The 19203-nt window shown below is 48.3% G+C and overlaps 1 protein-coding gene across 1 annotated transcript in view; it reads left to right on the top strand.

Moving 5' to 3' along the window:
* Window positions 1-1031: 1031 nt before the first annotated feature.
* Window positions 1032-19203, top strand: part of FGF12 (fibroblast growth factor 12) — a 102341-nt gene continuing 84169 nt past the window's right edge. The window contains exon 1 of the mRNA XM_062005524.1: window positions 1032-2217. Coding sequence (XP_061861508.1) covers window positions 2019-2217 — 199 coding nt within the window. The 5' untranslated portion in view covers window positions 1032-2018. The remainder of the gene's footprint in view (window positions 2218-19203) is intronic.

The raw sequence follows: 19203 nt of genomic DNA, 5'->3' as shown, positions 1-19203 counted from the left end.
CAACTGGGTGCATGCCTCACCCCTTCACTCTCTGGACTGGTTTAGTTTCATCCTGCCACTGGTATACACTGAAGTGAAGCTGGGACAGGTCTTATTCTCTTCGCAGCAGAGATCCCCTCCAGTTTTGTGGCTGGAGATGGGAAGGAGCCCACCCAGCTCCTGCCAGTTGGGCTGAGCAGAGTATCTGCTGATGAACCGTGGTCTGCCATGGGACAGGGACAGCCTCAACCAGAGGCATCTGACGGCGCCCACCACTGCAATCGGCTTGCGTGCTCCCCAGGTGAGGCACCGACCCCACCCTCACCGGCAGCGCAGCCCTTGGGGTGCCGGCGGCTCTCGCACAGGGAAGCAGGGAGAGCCATGGAGGTGCCAGGCTGCTGCAGCTGAGTGTTCGGGCATCCAACATCTGTGGTCGAGGAGGTGGGCAAAGTGGCAGGCGGCTCCCTCGGAGGGGCGGGCGCGGCTGCGGCTCCGGGGAAGCCCGGCTTCCAGCGAGGGCGGCGGGCCGGCCCGGGCGCTGCCCGGGCGGAGGGGCAGAGCAGCCGAGGAGCTGCAGTTTCCTCGCTCTGCCTGCGCGATTTTTCTCATCCAAACCTCGATCACGTAGGATTGCGTAGAGAAGGGCGAGCGGGAGCAGCTGCAATTCTCCCGGAGCCCGGAGCCCAGCTCCTGCCCGGCCCCGACCCGCCCCGATCGGCAGCCGCGGGGCTCCCCGCCGCCTTGGCAGCAGCCCCGCGCGGCGTGGGCGTCCGGGGGGGCTTCCCCGGCCCCTCCCTCCTTCCCTTCCTTCTCCTCCCCCCGCCTTGCCTCGGCCCCCCCTCCCGGCTCGGGCCGGAGGATGCGGGCGGGCGGCGGGCGCAGCTCGGTTCCTCCTCGCCCCGCCGCCGTCGGGCGGCACCGCGGCGCATCCTGAGCCCCGTGCGGAGCAGCAGCAGCAGTAGCAGCAGCAGCAGAGCGGCAGCCGCACAGCCCCCACCCCCCGCCCTCCTCCTCCCTCCTTCTCCCCGCCTCGCCGCGCTCCTCCCGTCGTCGTCCCCGCCGCGGCAGCCGGGGCCGGGTTCGACCCGGTGCCGAGCGCTCCGCGGCTTCTCGCCGGACCGGACGATGTGGGTTGCTGCCGTCGGGGAGAGCCGCTGCCGGGGCAGAGGCGGCGAGCAGGGCAGCGGGGGCTGCGCCAGCCATGGCGGTGTGAGCCCGAGGCGCGGAGCTGCGGCGATGTGAGCCCGCACCCGCGGCCCCGCCGCCTCTTTTTTTTTTTTTTTTAAATTTTATTTTATTGTATCGCCTCTTTTTTGTTTGCTTGCTGGCCTGGTGATTTTTTTCCCCCTCTTGCTGCTTTTTCCTTCCCCTCCCGCCTTCTCTGCGAGCGGAGTGGGGAAGGGGGGATAAGAGGAGGAGTGAAAACAGAAATGCAGCGCGGCTCGCTCTGAGCCCGGCCGCGGGAGCGGAGCGGAGCCGCGTCCATGTGCGCGCATTGCCGCGCCGCGCCTCGGAGCCACCGCGCTGGGGACGGGGCTGGCCGCGGGCCGGGGGGGCTCTGACTCATCCCACGGCCCCTCGCCGGAGCGCGGCCGGCGGGAGGAAGCGCAGCCGTCTGCGCCCGGGCGGAGCGCCGCAGGGACCCGCGGATCCTCCGCGCCCTCCCCACCCCCCACCTTTCGCCCCTTTGGACACAGCTGCCGCCGGCGGACCTTTGCAAGCGGGGCAGCCGCCTCCCGGATTTACAAGGCGCTGCCAAGCCCGGCCGGGGGTCTCGCCGACGGCCGCCCGCGCCGGCATTTACGCTCCCCGGGGACAGACCCATGGGCGGCGGGGTCCGGCGGCCAGCCATGGTTGTTAGCCCGGGCGCCTCGCTCCGCTTGGCCGGCTGAGCCCTCCCCGGCGCCGGGACTCGGGGCTGCAGCGCGTTCAGCGGGGCGTCCCCGTCCTCCGTCCCCGCGGGGCGCGGCGGCGGCGCGGCCCCAGCGCCCGGGCGGCGTCCCCCGGAGCGGCGCGGAGCGGGGGGCCCATGAGCGGCGATGGCAGCGGCTATCGCCAGCTCGTTGATCCGGCAGAAGCGGCAGGCGAGGGAGTCCAACAGCGACCGAGTGTCCGCCTCCAAACGCCGCTCCAGCCCCAGCAAGGACGGGCGCTCCCTCTGCGAGAGGCACGTTCTGGGGGTCTTCAGCAAAGTGCGCTTCTGCAGCGGCAGGAAGAGGCCGGTGAGGAGGAGACCGGGTAAGTACGGCGGGACGAGGCCGTGGGGATCCGCTCCGCGGGGTGGGGCCGCTCTAGACCCGCCGGGATGGCTCCCCCGGAGTGAGGGGTGGCGACCGACCCGGCACCGCCGGGTACCGACCGCGGCAGGCTTGCTCCGCGCTCAACTTTCGCCTGGGTCCCGGCTGGTCTCCTTCGCCTGGCTGATGGGATGGGTGGTCTCAGACCTGCCGCCAGCATCTTTCCACCGCTGTCCGAGGTGCGGGCAAAGCGGGTCCTCCGGCAGGAGGGTCCCGGCGGCTGAATCTGTTCTACCTTTTAACCCAGAATTGTATTTTTCCACCTCCTTGTTGCTATGCTTTTTAAACAATCTTCTCTTATTTTCTGCATGGTGACAAGGAAATGGTTAAACTGAGGATCAGTTAGAATTGTGGACATTTGATAACTAGATCCATCAAGTGCTACTTCACAAGCAGAGTTGCGTAGAGAATTTCATAAGCTTAGAAGCCTTCCCAGATGGCAGCTAACGACTGTTACACCTGATACTGGGCTTGCAAGGACTTAGAAATGCTTTTTTTCCTCCTCCATTTCTTTACCATTTTGTGTGTATGTTGCTCAGACTTGATTCCTTGTGAAAAACTTCAGCCCTTAGTGTACGTGTTGCTCACATTTCCACCATGAAGTCCCACCACCCACAGTTTCAGTTCTGAGCGATGCTTTGTGTTCTCATGCATCCTTGGTAGGCGTGAGAACTCGCTACCTGGCAAGAGCAGGTCCTCTGTGATTTCTCAGTGGAATTATTATTTACCTCTTTCTTTATCTATATTTTTTACTGCTATAAACAACCACCAAGGTAAGAAAACAAAGATTGGTTTGAGAAGGTGCTGTGAACATGTACTTTTCTCAGGTGTCTATTAGTATCACGGTTAAAAAGGAATGATACTCTTTTACTCAGTTCATCAGGTTGTACCATCAGCCTGTGTAATCTTCCCATGTTTTCTATATACATTAGTATTTTATTTGCTGATTAGTCTCTTGATGAAGCCTGTTCTCCACATCTGAAGTCTGTCAGTCATGACTCTACAGCAGGGTGTCAGAGATAGCTGACGGCTGCTCTTCTGCTCTGCAGGTTGATATATGTGACCTGTACAGTAAGTGGCCTTACTGTGAGAGGCTTTCTCCCCGTTTGTTACTCAAGTGAGGAACAAAAAGAAATAGGGAGAAAGCCTCTCACCATAGAAGGCCACTTACTGTTGTCAAGGAAGGGGAAGGAATAATTACTCTGGATTACTGTCACCAGCCCTGATTCACAAACTGTGAAGTGTTAGCAAAATGTTTCAAGACTTGAAATGCAGGGGCTAGGCTCTGAAAACTAGACTCTCTAACAGTTGGTTTTAAAGCAGTTACCAAAAGAAGATGCAAAATACCTGAAATGAAATATGCAAAGGGGAAAAAAAAGAAGCCTTTTTCATTTTTTCTCTCAAGTATGTTGAGTGGTAACTTGCTACACCATCCAATATATTAGTTGACCTAGAAGTCCAGATCAAAAGATGGTTCTTGCCCAAGAAGCATGGTCATTTTGTCTCAGAAATCACTCTTGTAGGATTAAGAATGTGACTTGAGAGTCTCACTGATGAAATCTTTTCCCATTCCTCCTTCCTCCCCATCTCCATCTGCTATTGAATGAGATGCCTTAAGGACTAAAAGGGCCGGACATGATACTTAGATTTCAAGATGCTTTGTGTCATTAAAGTTTGAGTGACTTTTATAGTGGAGTGTGGTTCATAAGGCTTTTTGTTGCACTCCTATCACAGTGCTCATAGATGCACGTGTCCAATTCTGCTTCCTTTGGACTCACTAGATGCATGTGAAGAACAGATGAATTCTAAAATTCCCTCCACTTGCAGGGACTTCAATGCTGAGGAAGGAGTTCGATAACTTAGACCAGAGTGATTTAAGAAAGACTTTGTCTTGACTTAGAAGAAGGATCAATGCTACTCAGTGCTGTAAAAATAGAGCTGTTCAGTCTTTAGAGCTGTCAGTCAATCACTCATAACCAGTACTGTGTTCATTTTACAAAATTAAAGAAGTAGAGAAATCAAGTTTCTTTGAAATTCAGCCGACCTTTCCTAGGCTGTGGACTGTGTCTGCTTTAGTTCCCTATATCTATCTTGTAAGTGGAGATTTATTTCACTGGTACATACTATTCCTGGACTCAAGTGTGCTGCTCAGAAGGCAGCATGCCACTGGGTTTGCTGCTGCTCGGATTGTTGATTCAGGGAGTGTATTGTGACCAGATAACTTATTGAAGAGAAAATTGTATGCAAATGAATTGAAACTGATTTAAAGAAGTGTGCATACATTGTGCAGTGACCTGCAGCCCTAGTGATTATGTGTACTTAATGATAGGCTGGCTTAGTGGTTTGCATGTCAGTGAAAGGAAAGTGAGAAACATCCATGTTCAAAAGGGGTACTACCCCATTTGGAAGTGGTAGAGTTCTAGGGGAACCATCTTTACCTTTTTAAATATGACCTCGTTTCATGGCTATGGTGAGTAACTGTCAAAACACTTCACATTTAGAGAGTGATTTTCATCTGTAATACTCAACAAGCTCTAGCAAATGGAGAGTGTTCTTCCCGTTTTACAGAGAGCAAGATCAAGGCATGGAGCAGTTCCCTGACACAGAGACCTAATTCCCTATGCTCTTTCCAGTGCTTTGGGCCTCCCACTGCCATTGTTATGATGCCACAATCATGGAGCTGCAGCAACTTGCACCATCACAGAAGTCTCTGGTGGTAGTTCACATCCCCTTTGCTCCTTGCTTTAGTAAAAGTAACTGTGTGAGTTGATGCCAGTAAAGTATGAGTCAAACGGTGCTGTAACTATTTAGCAAAGGTGCATGTGAGTGGAATTACTTTGCATTGGTTGGCATTTCGTGCTCCACTTTGCAGCCTGTGTGAAGTGAGAGTGAAATATTCCAGCTCTCATAGGGGAAGGGAGAATATGCACCCGCTAGCACAGTTCGGGCATGAGCAGTCACAGGGTTTGGCAAGCTGGGGGCTACTGAGTCCACACAGGTACAGCTTCTACCATCAAAGACATCAGCTCCTAGGGAAGGAGGAACATTGTATTTGTTGTTTGTAGTAAGTATCCTGTTTCCTCCACCTTTTAGATGGGCAAAGGCAGCTCTCTCACATGCGTGTTTTGTGTTCTTTTATATCTCTTGCATGTGTTTGACTCGAAGATGATTTACCAGTTTAAGATATGCCAGTTAAGGATGCTAGAGTGCTGTGGACTAAGCTGAAAATTTGGACATATGGGCTTAATCCCATTACCATGAATTAATACAGGTCATTGTCTGCAATTGTGCAGGTGCCAAGAAAAATTGTGTATGTTGAACAGCACCTGTATGGTTATATGTCTGAGGTACAACCAGAAAAGATTTAATTATATATTTTGCTCTGACCATAGTAACTTGATAGAGGTTTCAAAATAAATTGCTGTTTGGCATGGCTTTTTGGTGCAATTTGGAGAGATGGATCCTTCATCAGAGAACGATAGATCCAAGAGTTGAATGCAGAAGACTAGACAAAGTAGTTCTCAGTACGTGACTTCTCTGCCAACAAATGGTTGAACCAAGTAGTTTCATCCCTGTAGTACCTGGATTAAACCATCCAGTCACGTCCCTTCTTCAGCTGTTTTGTAACAGGCTGCAAACCCTGGGCTGGTGGGTCCAGCTTGTGTTGTCAATGCTATTGCTTCACTGACCAACTTCTCAGGCAGAGCTCACCCCAGAGGACTGGGGTGGGGGTGGCCTTCCATCATGCCATGGCCACTGAAGGGCAAATCTCAGCACTTTGAAGGTCTTGCACAAAGGGAAACAGGCTGGAGCATCAGGCATAGTATCGGTGGGGCTAGGTGGAAGTTTTATCTGAGTGAATGCCACTGAAAGGATGCAGTTACTTGGGGAAATGGAATTTAGGCAGCATAGGGTCAGATGGTGCCAGCGCTGTAGCGCTGTCTCCATAGGCGAGTTTCCAGCTCAGAATGCAGAGCTCACTCCCAGACAGCGTTTTTACCCTAGGAGTAAGAAAAAATTCTGTGTTTTTTTTTTCCCTTTATATATATTTTTTTCTCTCTTGATATATGTTTCGTGCTCCTCCAGGGAAAAGGGAAAGGCTGCTTTTCCTTAAGGAGATCTAAAGGCTTCTTCCAAAGGGATTGAAATGTCTCACACATAATAAAAAACAGTAACGTAAAACCTGTTTTCCCTTTGTGATATTTCTTATTTTGAATAGTAAATGGAGGTTTGGAATTTAAAATATATGTATGTAGATATTTTTGCAGCAGAATAAGTGAAATATAAGAGCAACTTTAGTTGAAGGACACAGAAGGACTTTCTTCATTCGGAGATTCATTTAAAACATTTGAGAAGTCTGTCATCTCTGCAAGCTGTTAAATTCCCTGAGTTAAATCCTGAAGTCCTTTCTGATTTCATGCAGGGTGAAAATGATGATTGAAGCTCATGGTAAAAAACACCTTTTTAGCTCCCCGTTAAATTTGTCATAGACCTCGGCTGCTTTTATGGAGTGGTTATCTCAGAGGAGCTGTAATATCTGCATAACCTGTGGAATTTGACCCCTTCAGCTATGCTATCTGGGCTCATAATTACTGCCTTCAGAAGGGTTCAGGCTGGATCCAAACACTTTTCCTTAGCATGTGTACATGTGTCTGGGTGTGCGCCCAGCCAAGGAGGATCCACCATAGTCTTCCTCCTCTGCAGGATCGGGTTATGTGCCCTGTCTCTTAAGGAGTGGCTGAAGGGAATGGAAATGTCTGGAACTCTTGACACTGCCTTGTCAGCAAGAGCTGTTAGGAGCACTGGCTGAGACGAGGGTATGGATGCCAAGTGGCCACACACGAGCTGAAATATCATCAAAGGGAAGGGGCGCAGCCTTGAGAGCGTGTGTATTCCTTGTTCGGGGCACTCTGTTGTCAGACAGGTCTGCTCTTAGTACTGCAAGCTCCTTCTGTGCCCGCTGGTGCTAATGAATGCCAAAATAACCAGGAGGGGGGAAAAGGCTCCCTCCTGCTCATCACAGCTCCACAGATGGGTTTCATTTAATCAAATTGATCCCCGGGGGTGGTATCGCACATGTTCGTGACTTGCAGATGTGGTGACTGTCACGGTGTGTGCCTGTGTTCAGTTACTAGGGCGGGTCAGATAGCAACCCCGAGCTCTCTATCTCTAAAATATGGGGAAGAGCTGCAGGCTCCTGGCTAACTCCAGAGCATGGGAAGCTCAGCTGCCAGCCTGCTTCACAACACAGCTTGCTGATGAGCATGTCAGTCAGTAAGCCGTTTGGTACTAGTTCTGGTCTGGATATGGTTGATGCCAAGAAAATCCATGGGAATCATCCAAGCTCCTGGAGGGATGATATCTAGTCTCCCCATGGCCTCAGGGGTTGCTGTGCTTGTGGGAGCAGTGAAAATCGTTAGCCAGCAGAGGAGGTGCACCATTAGAGCAATACAAATGATTGATGCGTTTGTCACCAGCCGAATGGAAAAGCCAGGGTGAAAAGAGGTTCATGAGTGATCATTTTCCCTCCCCATAAAATAAAAGATCCATATATATCAGTTTATCATTGATTGATTTAACTTCTTTGGGGGGAGAAAAAGGTGCAATTTTATTTTGAGGATTTTCATATGTGCATTTGTCTTCAACTTTCAGGTACACTTCTAAATTAAATGTTGCTTTGAAATAAACAGTCAAAAGCTTGAGTTCCAAAAATACCAAAATGAAGACAAGAGTTTCTTCCTTCCTTCTTTTGTTGCTTTCTGAGTTCAGCATGAATTTGGAATAATTTCAGTAGACCAGATACTGCATATTTTAACAGATATCTATTACCAAAAAAAAGATTCAACAGCTTGACTTGAGCAGTGTGGAGAGCAGAGCTGCCAGGGGAGACAAAGAGATTGCAAGAGTCTCGCTCCTGTGAGAGACAAACATAGTCATGAGTTTCACTGTGTTGAAGAGCAAGTGAAAACTCACCAGGTTTATATAGTTTCCTTCTTTCCTCTCCCCAAACGGGCACACCATGAACTGCCAGATAGCACAGTGGCCAGGTAGGCGTTTGTTCCATCTCTCTGCCAATCATTGTATTTGAACCATCTCTCTGAACAGTCATGTGCACATTATTTCTGGGAGTTTCCTACTCCTGCACAATTGAAGCCAAGCTGTTCATCATTAAAACCAAAGCAGTAATTTTAACAAGCAAACCCTGTAGGAGATTTGACATTCCTTTCATATTTGTAAGCTCCATGGCTTGAGAGAAGGTGACCAAGACTATAGGAGAGAGCAGTTCAGGGAAAGCAGCTCCAAAGAATTAACCTTCTTCATATTCTTCATATTAATACATTATCCATTCAGAGCATGAAGCAAACTACTGCATCTATTGTTTTACCTTTACCCTATTCTGACATGCAGCAGAATCCTGAAATAACTCAGCCTTTCCAGGGCCTGGTTTTCCTGGTGTCTCTATTAAAGGCTATAGTGGAGCCACGGACACACTTTTTGCCCCTCACCCACTAGCAGGGGCTCCTAGAATATATTTTTAAAGAGAAGTTTGTGCTTTGAGGGGAGTCTGTGTGGACACTGAATTTTTGCAGCATGGTAACGGGAGTGTAGGGCTACAGCTTCCTGACAGTGCTGTCTCTGAAAATAGCAGCTACGACACATTTTTAATATGGTAAACCAGAAGGCAGCTTTCTAGAGAGCTGTGGAACACGACTGTGGTATTCACTGCTCAGGCAGACCACTCCGGCTTTTCCAGCCCCCACGCTGCAACAAATAACTCTGTGTGTGTTCCTAGCACTGAACTGGGGCTCTCTGATACCCTTAAGAAAATACAGCTGTCAGACACCTCTGCTGTCCTGTGCTCATTCCAGGATGTCCTCGGTAAAGGTGACGGGGACAATGCCATGGGCTTAGAGGCAAGGTGGTGGCCTGAGCTCTAAGCCTCCTTGTGCTCGGGGATGAGGTGGTGCCTGGTTGATGGCATGATGGAAAAAGGCTGGCTCCAGGCAGTGGCTCTGGGCATTGCTGCTCTCTGCCCTTTCTCCATGGAGTGGGCTGGGCTGTGAGAGCGGAGTTCATGCTGGAAAGGGAATCATCACTGAATGGGGCTTCGTAGTTCTGTTCCTGCATCTGCTCGGTGGCATTGAGTTTGTCCTTCTCCCCCAATATCACAGAGAGGTGACTGCGGGGCTGTGCTGGGGTCCCACTAAGAAGATGCTGTATGGGGTTGTCTTGACAGAACTAAGTTTGGAGGAGAATGGAGCTCTTGTGGACCCTGGCTTGGGTCAGGGGAAGGGGGGAGGGAGCAATAGCAGCTTCTCTCTCTTCTCAGTAGCCTGTGCATCCGTTGTACTTGAAGTTGTATGTGAGAGGAAGGAGAGATTTGTCCAGGGGACGTCTCCTTCAGATTCTGATCTGCATCAGTGTTCACTTCTCATTCAGCATTACTGAGCACAAGGATGAACTCTGTTTTGGATGGTCCTTGGCAATGTCTTGTTCCCAAAGAGAAACACTCAGCTAGGGTACTTCTCTGGGCAGAAAGTGGGCAGCCAGGGTGAGAGGAGAGCCGTGGTTGTGCTGCTGCGTGCCTATGCTCCCTGTCTTTCTTTCTGAGGCTCTTGTTTGGAATGCTTGACTGCATCGATAGGTGTCAAAGAGGGGAGTTGTGAAACGGCTAGTTGCCTCTGATGGTGGAGGCTGGATTTGAGGATGCAGAACCAGGGCTAGATACAGCTTCTGCAGCGATGGAGAGCATAGAGCTTCTCCCTCATCCCATGGCAGCATCCACGGAGCACAGTGCCTTTCCCTGTGGCACTCCCATCTCACCTTCCCTCCAGCAGTGTGCTCTGTTAAGGGCATGTGCTGCATCCAGTGGGCAGCTACATGCTGTGAACTGGCAAAATGTGCACGGAGAGGCAGTATAATTCTGTTTGTTCCTCGTGAAAGCTGATGGCTGTCATAATAAAGATAAAAAAACCCAAATGTTTCTTCCTTGAAATATTCAAGCATTTTGGATTCAAATGAAGGAAGAAAAGAGCCCAGTCTTGGGGTTAATAGAATGTGCTCTCTTAATTGAAATTTATTTAGAACAGCATAGTTTGCAGTCCCCTCCCCTTGTTGGCTGCACAGATAGTTTCTTTGCTTAGCAGTTACCACCCATATTGCCCAAATTGCCAAATAAATACATTTCCTTCGTTCCCCAAAACAAAACAGTTTGCAAAAGCTCAAACAGTATGGGACTGCTGCAGTGAAGCCAGGTCACAAAAAAAAACAGTCTATGTCTCCCAGAAAACTGAAAAGCAGTAGAAAATACCAAAAAGACACAGTGATTTTGGCTTCTAGCAGTCGATTCAGGGTTGGGAAGCACACGGTGTTTGCTGAAGGATGCCCCCCAGGGATCTGGGGGTTGCTGGGCTGCAGGAGAAGCAGGGATCATATATTGGCAGATGAGGGGCTTGGACCATCCACTTGCCCCTGAGCCTTTCCTGGTACAGCTCTGAATCCAGATCTGATTGTCTGTCTGCCTGTGCCCTGCACCTCAGGATCGATCTGCAGCCATCCGTGCAGGTATCCTCTGGTGCCCGACATCCTGCTTCTGGGGGCATTTTCTGTGGCAGTGGCTAAGAGGGCTGGCAGAGCCTGTGGTAGAACCACCTGTCTTCTGCTGGCTTTTTGCAGTTTGGTCTCATGCCCTTCAGTATAGGGTCTGCCTTCTGGCTGACACACAGCATTGCTACTTAAAAATTCATAAACAACTATTTTGGCTTTTACTTCCTTTCCTTCTGTGCCACTCCTACCTTCTCTGCTTCCTTAAACATTTCTTCTGCTGTTTTTCTTTCTGTTCCTCAGAAAGCACAGTTCTACTTCCCATGAAATAAACTAAAAGTTTTAGAACTAGAGCCTCATTGCAGCTCCTGAATGATTAGAAACCGCCAAGTGAAGCTTGAGAGCCCGAGTAGCTCCTGGGCAGCTGGAGGAGCATGAGCTGTAGTCAGAGACCTGTTGGAGAGGCAGATTTCTCCATCTGTGCTGTGTTGTCCTGAGCACATGCATCCCCAGGGAGAGAGCTCACTCTGGACAGCTCTCTCGAACCTGCCTGTCTCTCTGGAGTCCCTGGGGCTACATGACATTGGGAATGAGGTGTTTGTAGGGAGATATAAACCATGAAACACTGTCCTTATTTAAAGCAGAGTTTGAGATGGAATGAGGTGGATGATGACTTTCTAACAATGTTTCCATTAGGTTAAAGGTAACCTCTGCCTCAGATGGAAAATTAAAATCATTCTCTAGGTCAAAAAAGGTGTATTTTCACAATGCAAAAGATAATATGGTGGATTTTGGCTGGTTTTAGCGTGATCTCACTCTTTGCAGTGTAATGCTTCAATCCAGGGTGGCACAAGCAGCATGTTTTCTTTGTTCATTTGGTTGTTGCATAAGATTTTTTTGAACTTCAGTAACATCATAATTTTGGGTCAAAAAATGCTTGCAAACTGCCCCAGGAATGCTTAAGCTGCATTAGTGCAATGAGGGAAAAAACTCGATTGATTCAAGCTTTAATTTTTCCACATCACAGGCTCATTACCTGCTAAATAAAGAAGTCTCACACCTCTCATCCCTTTGGAAGATGCTGCAGGAGTGCATAGGGAATACTGTAGCAAAAGGGGAGGTTACTGCCTGATGTTATCTAACGCTTGCAAGAGTGACACTGGAACCCACATTTTACCCTGAGTTACCTTCCAGTGATTACCCTGGGCTCTTCTGCTGGTAGGGCCAGGTACCCTCCCCAAGACCAGGGGCATCTTAAGTGATTGATCTCTGCTCAGTGTTTGTTGATAGCATGTTCCATTTTCTGTTTTAATGAATTTACTTCTCGAGGCTCATGGAGCAGGGTGGAAGATTGATGTAGTTGTTTCCATGGTGTGTTTTGTTTGTGTGAGGGACTTCTCAGCGTTTCTGCAGTATTTCAGGCCTGTTGGATTGATGGGCAAAGTGGAGAGATTTAGCATCTGAGAATAGCACAAATCACAGTGCCATGGCAGGCGTGAGCAGCAGGGATGGCGTCTGCGCTGCTCGTTTGAGGGCTGCTAGTGGTGTGGTGCCTTGTGCGGGGCACTTCAAGGTGAGGGGAGCTGGGGACTCTGTTGTGGAGCCCTTCAACAACTTCAGGTGCAGAAATGTGATAATGTCACCAAGTTGTGGTCACCTAACAGCAAGGCTGAAGGGACCCTCAGGTTGACTAGTCCAAGACAGATGGTTTTTAACCTGGTTTTTTACATCCTTCCTTGAAACAAATTCTCGGTAGAAAGAATTTCCTAACATCCAGGCCAAATCTTTGTAGGAAACAAGGAAGAAATCCAATTAATTGAGAGTGAAGAGGTTTTATGTTGCACATTGGAGTCAATGAAACCAAACACAGCTTTTCTAACTGTGCAAGCAACAAGGAGCTGCCACAAAACTTGTGACCCATCAAACAACTCCTTAGGACGTGTCTGTTGGCTCTGTACAAAACCCTCTTCCTCTCCATCTCCATTTGTACTGCTAAAGGTGCTACAGGCATGGGGAGAAGGCAGAGCTATTTCTCTGTTTCTCTCTCCTACCAGCTCCAGGCAGCACAGCCCAGCTAACAGCATCTGCAGGTATTAGCCTCTGAGCCTACCTTTCCACCTTCCTTGGGGATAGCACAGCTGCAGCCTCTTCTTTGCTGCTATGAGCTTTGGGCTTAATCATACTTCACCCCAAAGCTCTGCAGGGTGGAGGGTAAATGTTTTCTCCACCTTTGTGCAGCACTTGAGCTCTCACTGCCATCATGGGGAAGGTCTGGATTCTATTCCTGATGATTCCCCTTTGCAGGTGCCCACTCAGGAGCTGGCATGCCCATAGGGGCTGGGGAGAAGCCCCCGTGAAGGGGCTCATGGTTTGTGGAGTCCCATTTACACCCCAATGAAATGTGCTCTGGGACTGTTTGCTCCCACATGATATTTATTCTCTCCTGTGTTTTGCTCTAGGTGAATATGCTGTAATTTTGGCTAATTGCACAATATGCCAGGAATAATTGCAGGGTGTTCCTCCAAATAAATAATATATCTTGCATGCTCTGCTATCCATACTTATAAGCACACTTTAACCTTCAGTAGCCAAAGCATCGACTGTGCTGGAAAATGACAGTTTAGGAGCTGTAGCTACAATTCCTTTTCCATTAAATTTCTCAGTTTTTAATTCACTTACATGAAAAAGCTCACCCTGTGTAAATTCAGCAGCAGCCTTACATCTCTCCTTTATGCCTTCTGTTCCTGTCAGGCTTTGGTTTTCTCCTCCTCGAAGCTCAGCTCAATACAGGTATAGAAGATTGCTCTTTAAAGGGAAATGTTTTCAAATTTTGACTACTGTTAAAACACACTGGATCAACTGAGCATCACAAACTGTGTCCAGGGGGAGGCAAAGACAAATCTGGGACTGTAGCTGTATGAGAAATTGATTATTTTTTTTTTTTAGTTCTCTAGTCAAATAAGTAAGTTTCTGGGAGGAGGAGATTCACATCCAATGCAATATTCCATTCCACTTTAACTGAAATTTTAGCTTTCATCTCCAGCTCTTTTAACTTTTTTTTTTGTCATTACATTTCCAAACAAAACTCTAAAGAAAAAAATCAAAACTTCTACTCTTTTCAGATGTCCCTTTTCCCACTGTTAATGAGGTGGAGTTTGTGTATAGCTTCAGCTGCTCTTCCTCTGATTTTTTTAGCAAAATATTCATCATTCAGCCAAATTCTGTGTCAAAACAACTGTTGTCAGTCAGGCCATCAGTCCTCTTCCACTTGCCATCCTGTTGTTTTCACCTGCAGTGGTCTTTGGGCACGTCTGTTGGCCCTGCAGTCCTGGAGAAGGCTGCCTTGTCCTTAGCTTGTGTGTAAGGTAGGTAGCTCACTTATCACCTATATTAGTTTGGCATTTGCCTTCAAGGAAAACTCATCTAAGGGTTCAGACACCTTCATCCTTGAGTCATGGACTATAGTGGCAGTCACATGGGATCCAGAGTTTGGAGAGCAAGTGAACTGCAGAGTTACTTCCCTAAGTCAGAACATCCATAGGCTCCCAGGAAAAGGGTGGTCTGAGAGAGATATGTAGCAGTTGTCTCATGTTGCATCACCCATTTTCAATGCTTTATACAACTCCTCTCTTTGCCCCTTGCCTTGGATCTGTATTGATATCCATGTGAAGCTGATTCCCTGGATATAAGAGGGCCTCCATAAATGCCAGTGCTGTGCAACTACATCATTTCCACCTACTCTATAAGTGAGAAAAAGATTCCACTGGAAGGACTAATCTTTATAAGAGCAAAGCAGACATAGTGTGGAGCTTTGCTGCCTCCTGGTAGAGGGGTGCAGACAGGCAGCTATGCTCAGTGCTAATTACTATTCCTCCTTGCAGGCATCAGCACAGAAAAGGAAATGACTTCCTTGGATGTCCTTTTTTCCTGCAAGGTGCCATTCTGCTCTAGTGACTCACTGATGGTGACAGGAGGCGATTGCTTTGATGGGTGCTGTCATTGGCTTGAGCCCATCATCGCTCTGAGTTAGGGAAATGTCATTTTCAGAAGCTCGTCCTTCAAACGCGGAGGCCACCCCTGTCAGCACAGCCTGTTATTTCATGTAATGCATCCTGGAAACACCAGTTGTCTCTCTGTGGTTATTAACCCTGGGTGGAGATTTGCACTTGAGATGAGTAAATATACGAGTGTGCCATGCAGCCCTATTGTCCCAGAGTAATTTTCTTCTCAAATGCCTTGTAATTGGAGGGTGACACTAACCCTGTAATCACGTTGAACTGGAGCTGGGCATGGTCCTTATTCTGCATCATAGGGAAGGGAGCTAGGATCAACTATTTGGTGCCCCCAGAGCCACAGACCTTGGGAATAAATCTTAGCAACAGTCAGTCTGTTTACATCTCTCCATCCTACACACAGGCTGGGTGATGTGCCCATGTGTTAAGCTGAATGGCTGTATCCAAACTGAAGGGTTTTGTGGTAGCTTTGCAAGGTGGGGTTGGATGCCTGGCTTTGCTACAGAGCCCCTTCTTGCTGAGGCAGGCACTGTTGCCCACTGTGGTGTGACCTCTGTGCAGACAGCCCAAGGAGGCATCTAAAATGAGATGCCCATTGAGGCTGTTCACCTCCTTTAGCTCTGCAGTTCACTTGCCCTCTCCCTGCCCATTCAGGATGCTACAGGCTGCATGGCCCAGTCCATGCAAGCCACCTGCTTGTAGGCTTCCTCAAGGCTGAGTGTGTCCTTCTACTCCAAACAAGTTTGCTGAGTTTAGCCATAGAAGCCATGGAAAATGTTTTCTGAGGCTGGGAAACATCCTCCTTGCCTCAGCCTGTGTGCTTTTCTGTACTTGGTGACTCCTGTGGGAGCTGAGGATGGTCAGCACTTGGCAGCAGGATTCCCTGCCTCCACGCTGGAGTGACACAGCTGGAGTGCCCTCCAGGATCCCTGGCTGTGGCTTGGGAGGCTTTGACCTGCTTCATGTCTGGCTCCTTGCAGGTGCAGTCACAGCCAGCCACGCACAGTGGCAGCTGAAGGCTCGTACTCTGATGTGGGCAAAGCTTGGAAGAGCTGGGCAAAGCTTTCAGCCAGGGGAAACACACTCCTCCTGCTCTTCAAGGGCAGCAGCTCCTGGTGCTGCTGCAAGTGCTGTTATTCCTGAGATTCCCAGTTTGGGTGGATTCAGTGAATCGTTGTCGTGAGTTGAGCTGTTCAATTTATGCCAGTGGTGATGCATATAGTTGGAGAAAGCCACTTACTTCGTCTTAACTCCAAACATCCCAGAGAACTTAGCAGCTCCTGGCTGGGGGAAAAAAACCCAACATTTTTCTCCTCAGCTTTTCATCTTCTTTTTCTCCTCAAGTTCTGTGCTGATGCCTGTCACCACAGAAATCTGCATGGAGCTCACTGATGCATTTTCATGCTGAGTTAATACAAGCCTTCATTAATACTGTACATCCAAAGGAGGGATGTTGGTGCCCTTCTTTGTCTGTGTGTGTTTGCAGTATTTGGCTTATTGAGTGTTCTGGAAGCTGTCCCTTTCATGGGAGGGGAACTGCAGCTTCTGCAGTGGCACTTTAAATGTGGAGTTAATCTAAGTAAATTAGGAGCAGTTTATGCTCTGACTTGCATGCTAGTTTTGGTGTGTTAAGGATTGGAGGGCTGGTTGGGTGAGTCATAAATCAGCTTCCCATTATGACAGCTGCAGCCTGAATGGGGGAAAATAAGAATAATGAAATGTGTAAATTCCAGGCTAAAATGTTTAATTGCAATAAACAAATGTTTAAAGAACATTTAGGTGAAATATGCTCCTGAGATGTATTACAGTTCCCATGTTTGCAGTCACATCCTCAGCAAAACTGTTGCACAGGCACAGAAGAGAGTCAGCAGTATGCCCAGCCAAGGTTCAGTAGGAGCTGGTGATGTTTTCTTCCTTTGCCAGACCAATGTCCTTAGCAGGTACCAGAGGGACTCTTTTGGGAGCCTGCTGCTGGCATCTCTGACAGCCTTGCTGTATGAAGATCAGGCAGAGTCATTGAATCAGAGCATGTCCTGATGCAGAAAAAGAGAGTAAACAAATGGACGAGTCCTCTGTCGAAGTCATGCAGTAGGTATCTTCCTTCTACCTTGTTGAGGGTTGCTAAATATAAAATGGCTGCTTGCTGTCAGAGCTAACACAGGCCTCTATTGTTTGACAGCTTGTTGGGCTAAGAACAATAATCCCAAGAGTTTCAGAGTTTATGCTGTAACCAACACACAGGACTGCTGGCACTCAGCACAGTAACCTCTGGAGGGGATTTTAAAGCAGTTCTGCACCAGCAGCCTCAAGGGGAAGCCTGCCTGCCAGCCAGAGCATCACTATGAGTTGCAAGAAACCTTACAGCCAGTGGCTCAAATCCATGAAAGGTCGTTAAGACCTTCCATCTTTTCAAGAGATCATTGAAAAACAGCCCCTCCCAGATCTCTGCCTAACTCGGAGTGTTCAGATTATAGTGACTTATGCAAGTAGAGTCTCATGTTGAGCCCCTTTAAATTTCCCATCCTAAGGCAAAGTGGAGTCTGTTTTGCTGCAGCCTCAGGTCATCATACTGCTGTCATATGAGGTGTTCTGTGAATTACAGGCAATGAGGCTGTGGCAGACTGACTGCCAGTCTGGAGCCTCTGCTGGAAGTCAGCCTTGTGCCTGGTTCTTTAATCCTCCAGAACTCAGGGACTGGATCAAATTGAGCTACCCTACCCTGAGCATCCTCAGCCGGGGGTTTGTGCTGCTGCTTTGCTGATACTGGGGCTTTAGTGACTGCAACCTCCTCTCTGCCTTAAGGAGAGTTATTCAGCTTGTGAGCTCTATTTTCAGGTCAATGGCGCAAGTTCTATGTTCACCTTAAATAGCAGAACTAAACCAAAAGGTCATTAAAGAGACAGATGCTTCTGGCAAGAGGAATTTCTGCCAATGTCCCTGCCAGAGCTCTTGCTCTTTTCCTCAAAGCACACGGCAAATGCCTTCAGCAATGTCTGTGATTTGAGGGTGAGGGATGTGATTCTGCAGAGCAGCTGGTTTGGATATGATTCCCTAGCCAATGTGTATACCCCTGGAGGTCCAACAAATTATGGATGTGCACCCTGCAACTTCACATATCCTTAGGAAGCCCCAGGAAAGTGAAAATCACTGCATAGCTGTACAAGGCAGGAAGCATAGCAGCTGATAGTAAGCTGATATGACTTTAAGGCTCAGCAGCAGAATAAAGGGTAGCAGCATCACATTGCCATTTAAGTAGAGACAAGGAGATTAGCAATCAGATCATGATTTAGTTAGCCTCAGCTGTGTCAAAGGGCTCAGAAAGTGAAAAGCAGGGCAGGGAGAGTTGCTGAATTTGGCCTGTGGAAAGGGGAACAAGCAGGATGTCCTTTGAGGGATGAGCAGTCACTGTATAAGTGTTCTAAGAGGGGTCATCAGCTCAGAACTATGTTTTTACCCAAGGGTAGGAAAAAAAAGCTAGCCTAGTAGATACTGTAGAAAAGGAACAGAGCTGTGGCTCAGCTCTTGCTCCATGTTTTATTGGTCTGTACTGTGACTGTGCCTCCTGGGGGAGCTTTCTGGGCATAATTTTCTTTATCTTCTGGGAACACCATGTTTGAAAGGTTTGAGGTTGCAACACCTGCATAAGAAGGGGGTCTACTGAACTTTCTTCACTGCCAGCTCCCAACAAGTGTGTAGGAGCAACCAAATCAGGATCTTAAAGTAAGTATCTTAAAGTATAAAATAAGGGTAAAAATATCCCTTTGCATATCACATGGGAAGCCTAACAGCATGGAGTATGTGCTGGGAATACATACTGTGTATTGTTCTCTTGTGTTTAGTCGTTACTTTGGGATCAAGGCAATCATAACTTCTTAAAGTCATTCTGAAGTACTGGGCTTCATGTTTAGGGAGATGCTAAATTGGTACTGAAATTTTGTCCATGTTCAGTTTCAGTTCTGCAGGGGAAAACTGCTTTTGCAGCAAAATAGACTAGTGTGTGAAGGAGCCTGAGTGGGAGGAATAGCTTTATCCCAAGTGAGTTATGCAGTATTGCTCCTTCAAAAGCAAGGAGTCCCCCTTGCTACACAAGGATGAGGTTAGAGAGCAGGTTTGAGATTTATCAGGAATCATAGAAAAAACGTGTTCATGGCAGGGGTTTGTGTGTCTGTGCTACATTTTTTTTGTTTGTTTTTTATAGTTTGATTCTCTCTTATATAGCCTGGAGCAATATCATTGAGAGAATTTTAGACAAATAGAAGTGTCAATGTTGTAGAAGTTTATTTTATCCTTCCGCCTCCCAGTGCTTCAGTAAGCACTGGGAATGTTACCTGCTGGGAAGGGTTCTTCTCTCTTTTTATTGTAAAATTGTG

The sequence above is a fragment of the Colius striatus genome, chromosome 12, assembly GCF_028858725.1.
Source record: "Colius striatus isolate bColStr4 chromosome 12, bColStr4.1.hap1, whole genome shotgun sequence".
NCBI lineage: Eukaryota > Metazoa > Chordata > Aves > Coliiformes > Coliidae > Colius > Colius striatus.
This window is presented reverse-complemented; position numbering and strand designations above follow the sequence as displayed.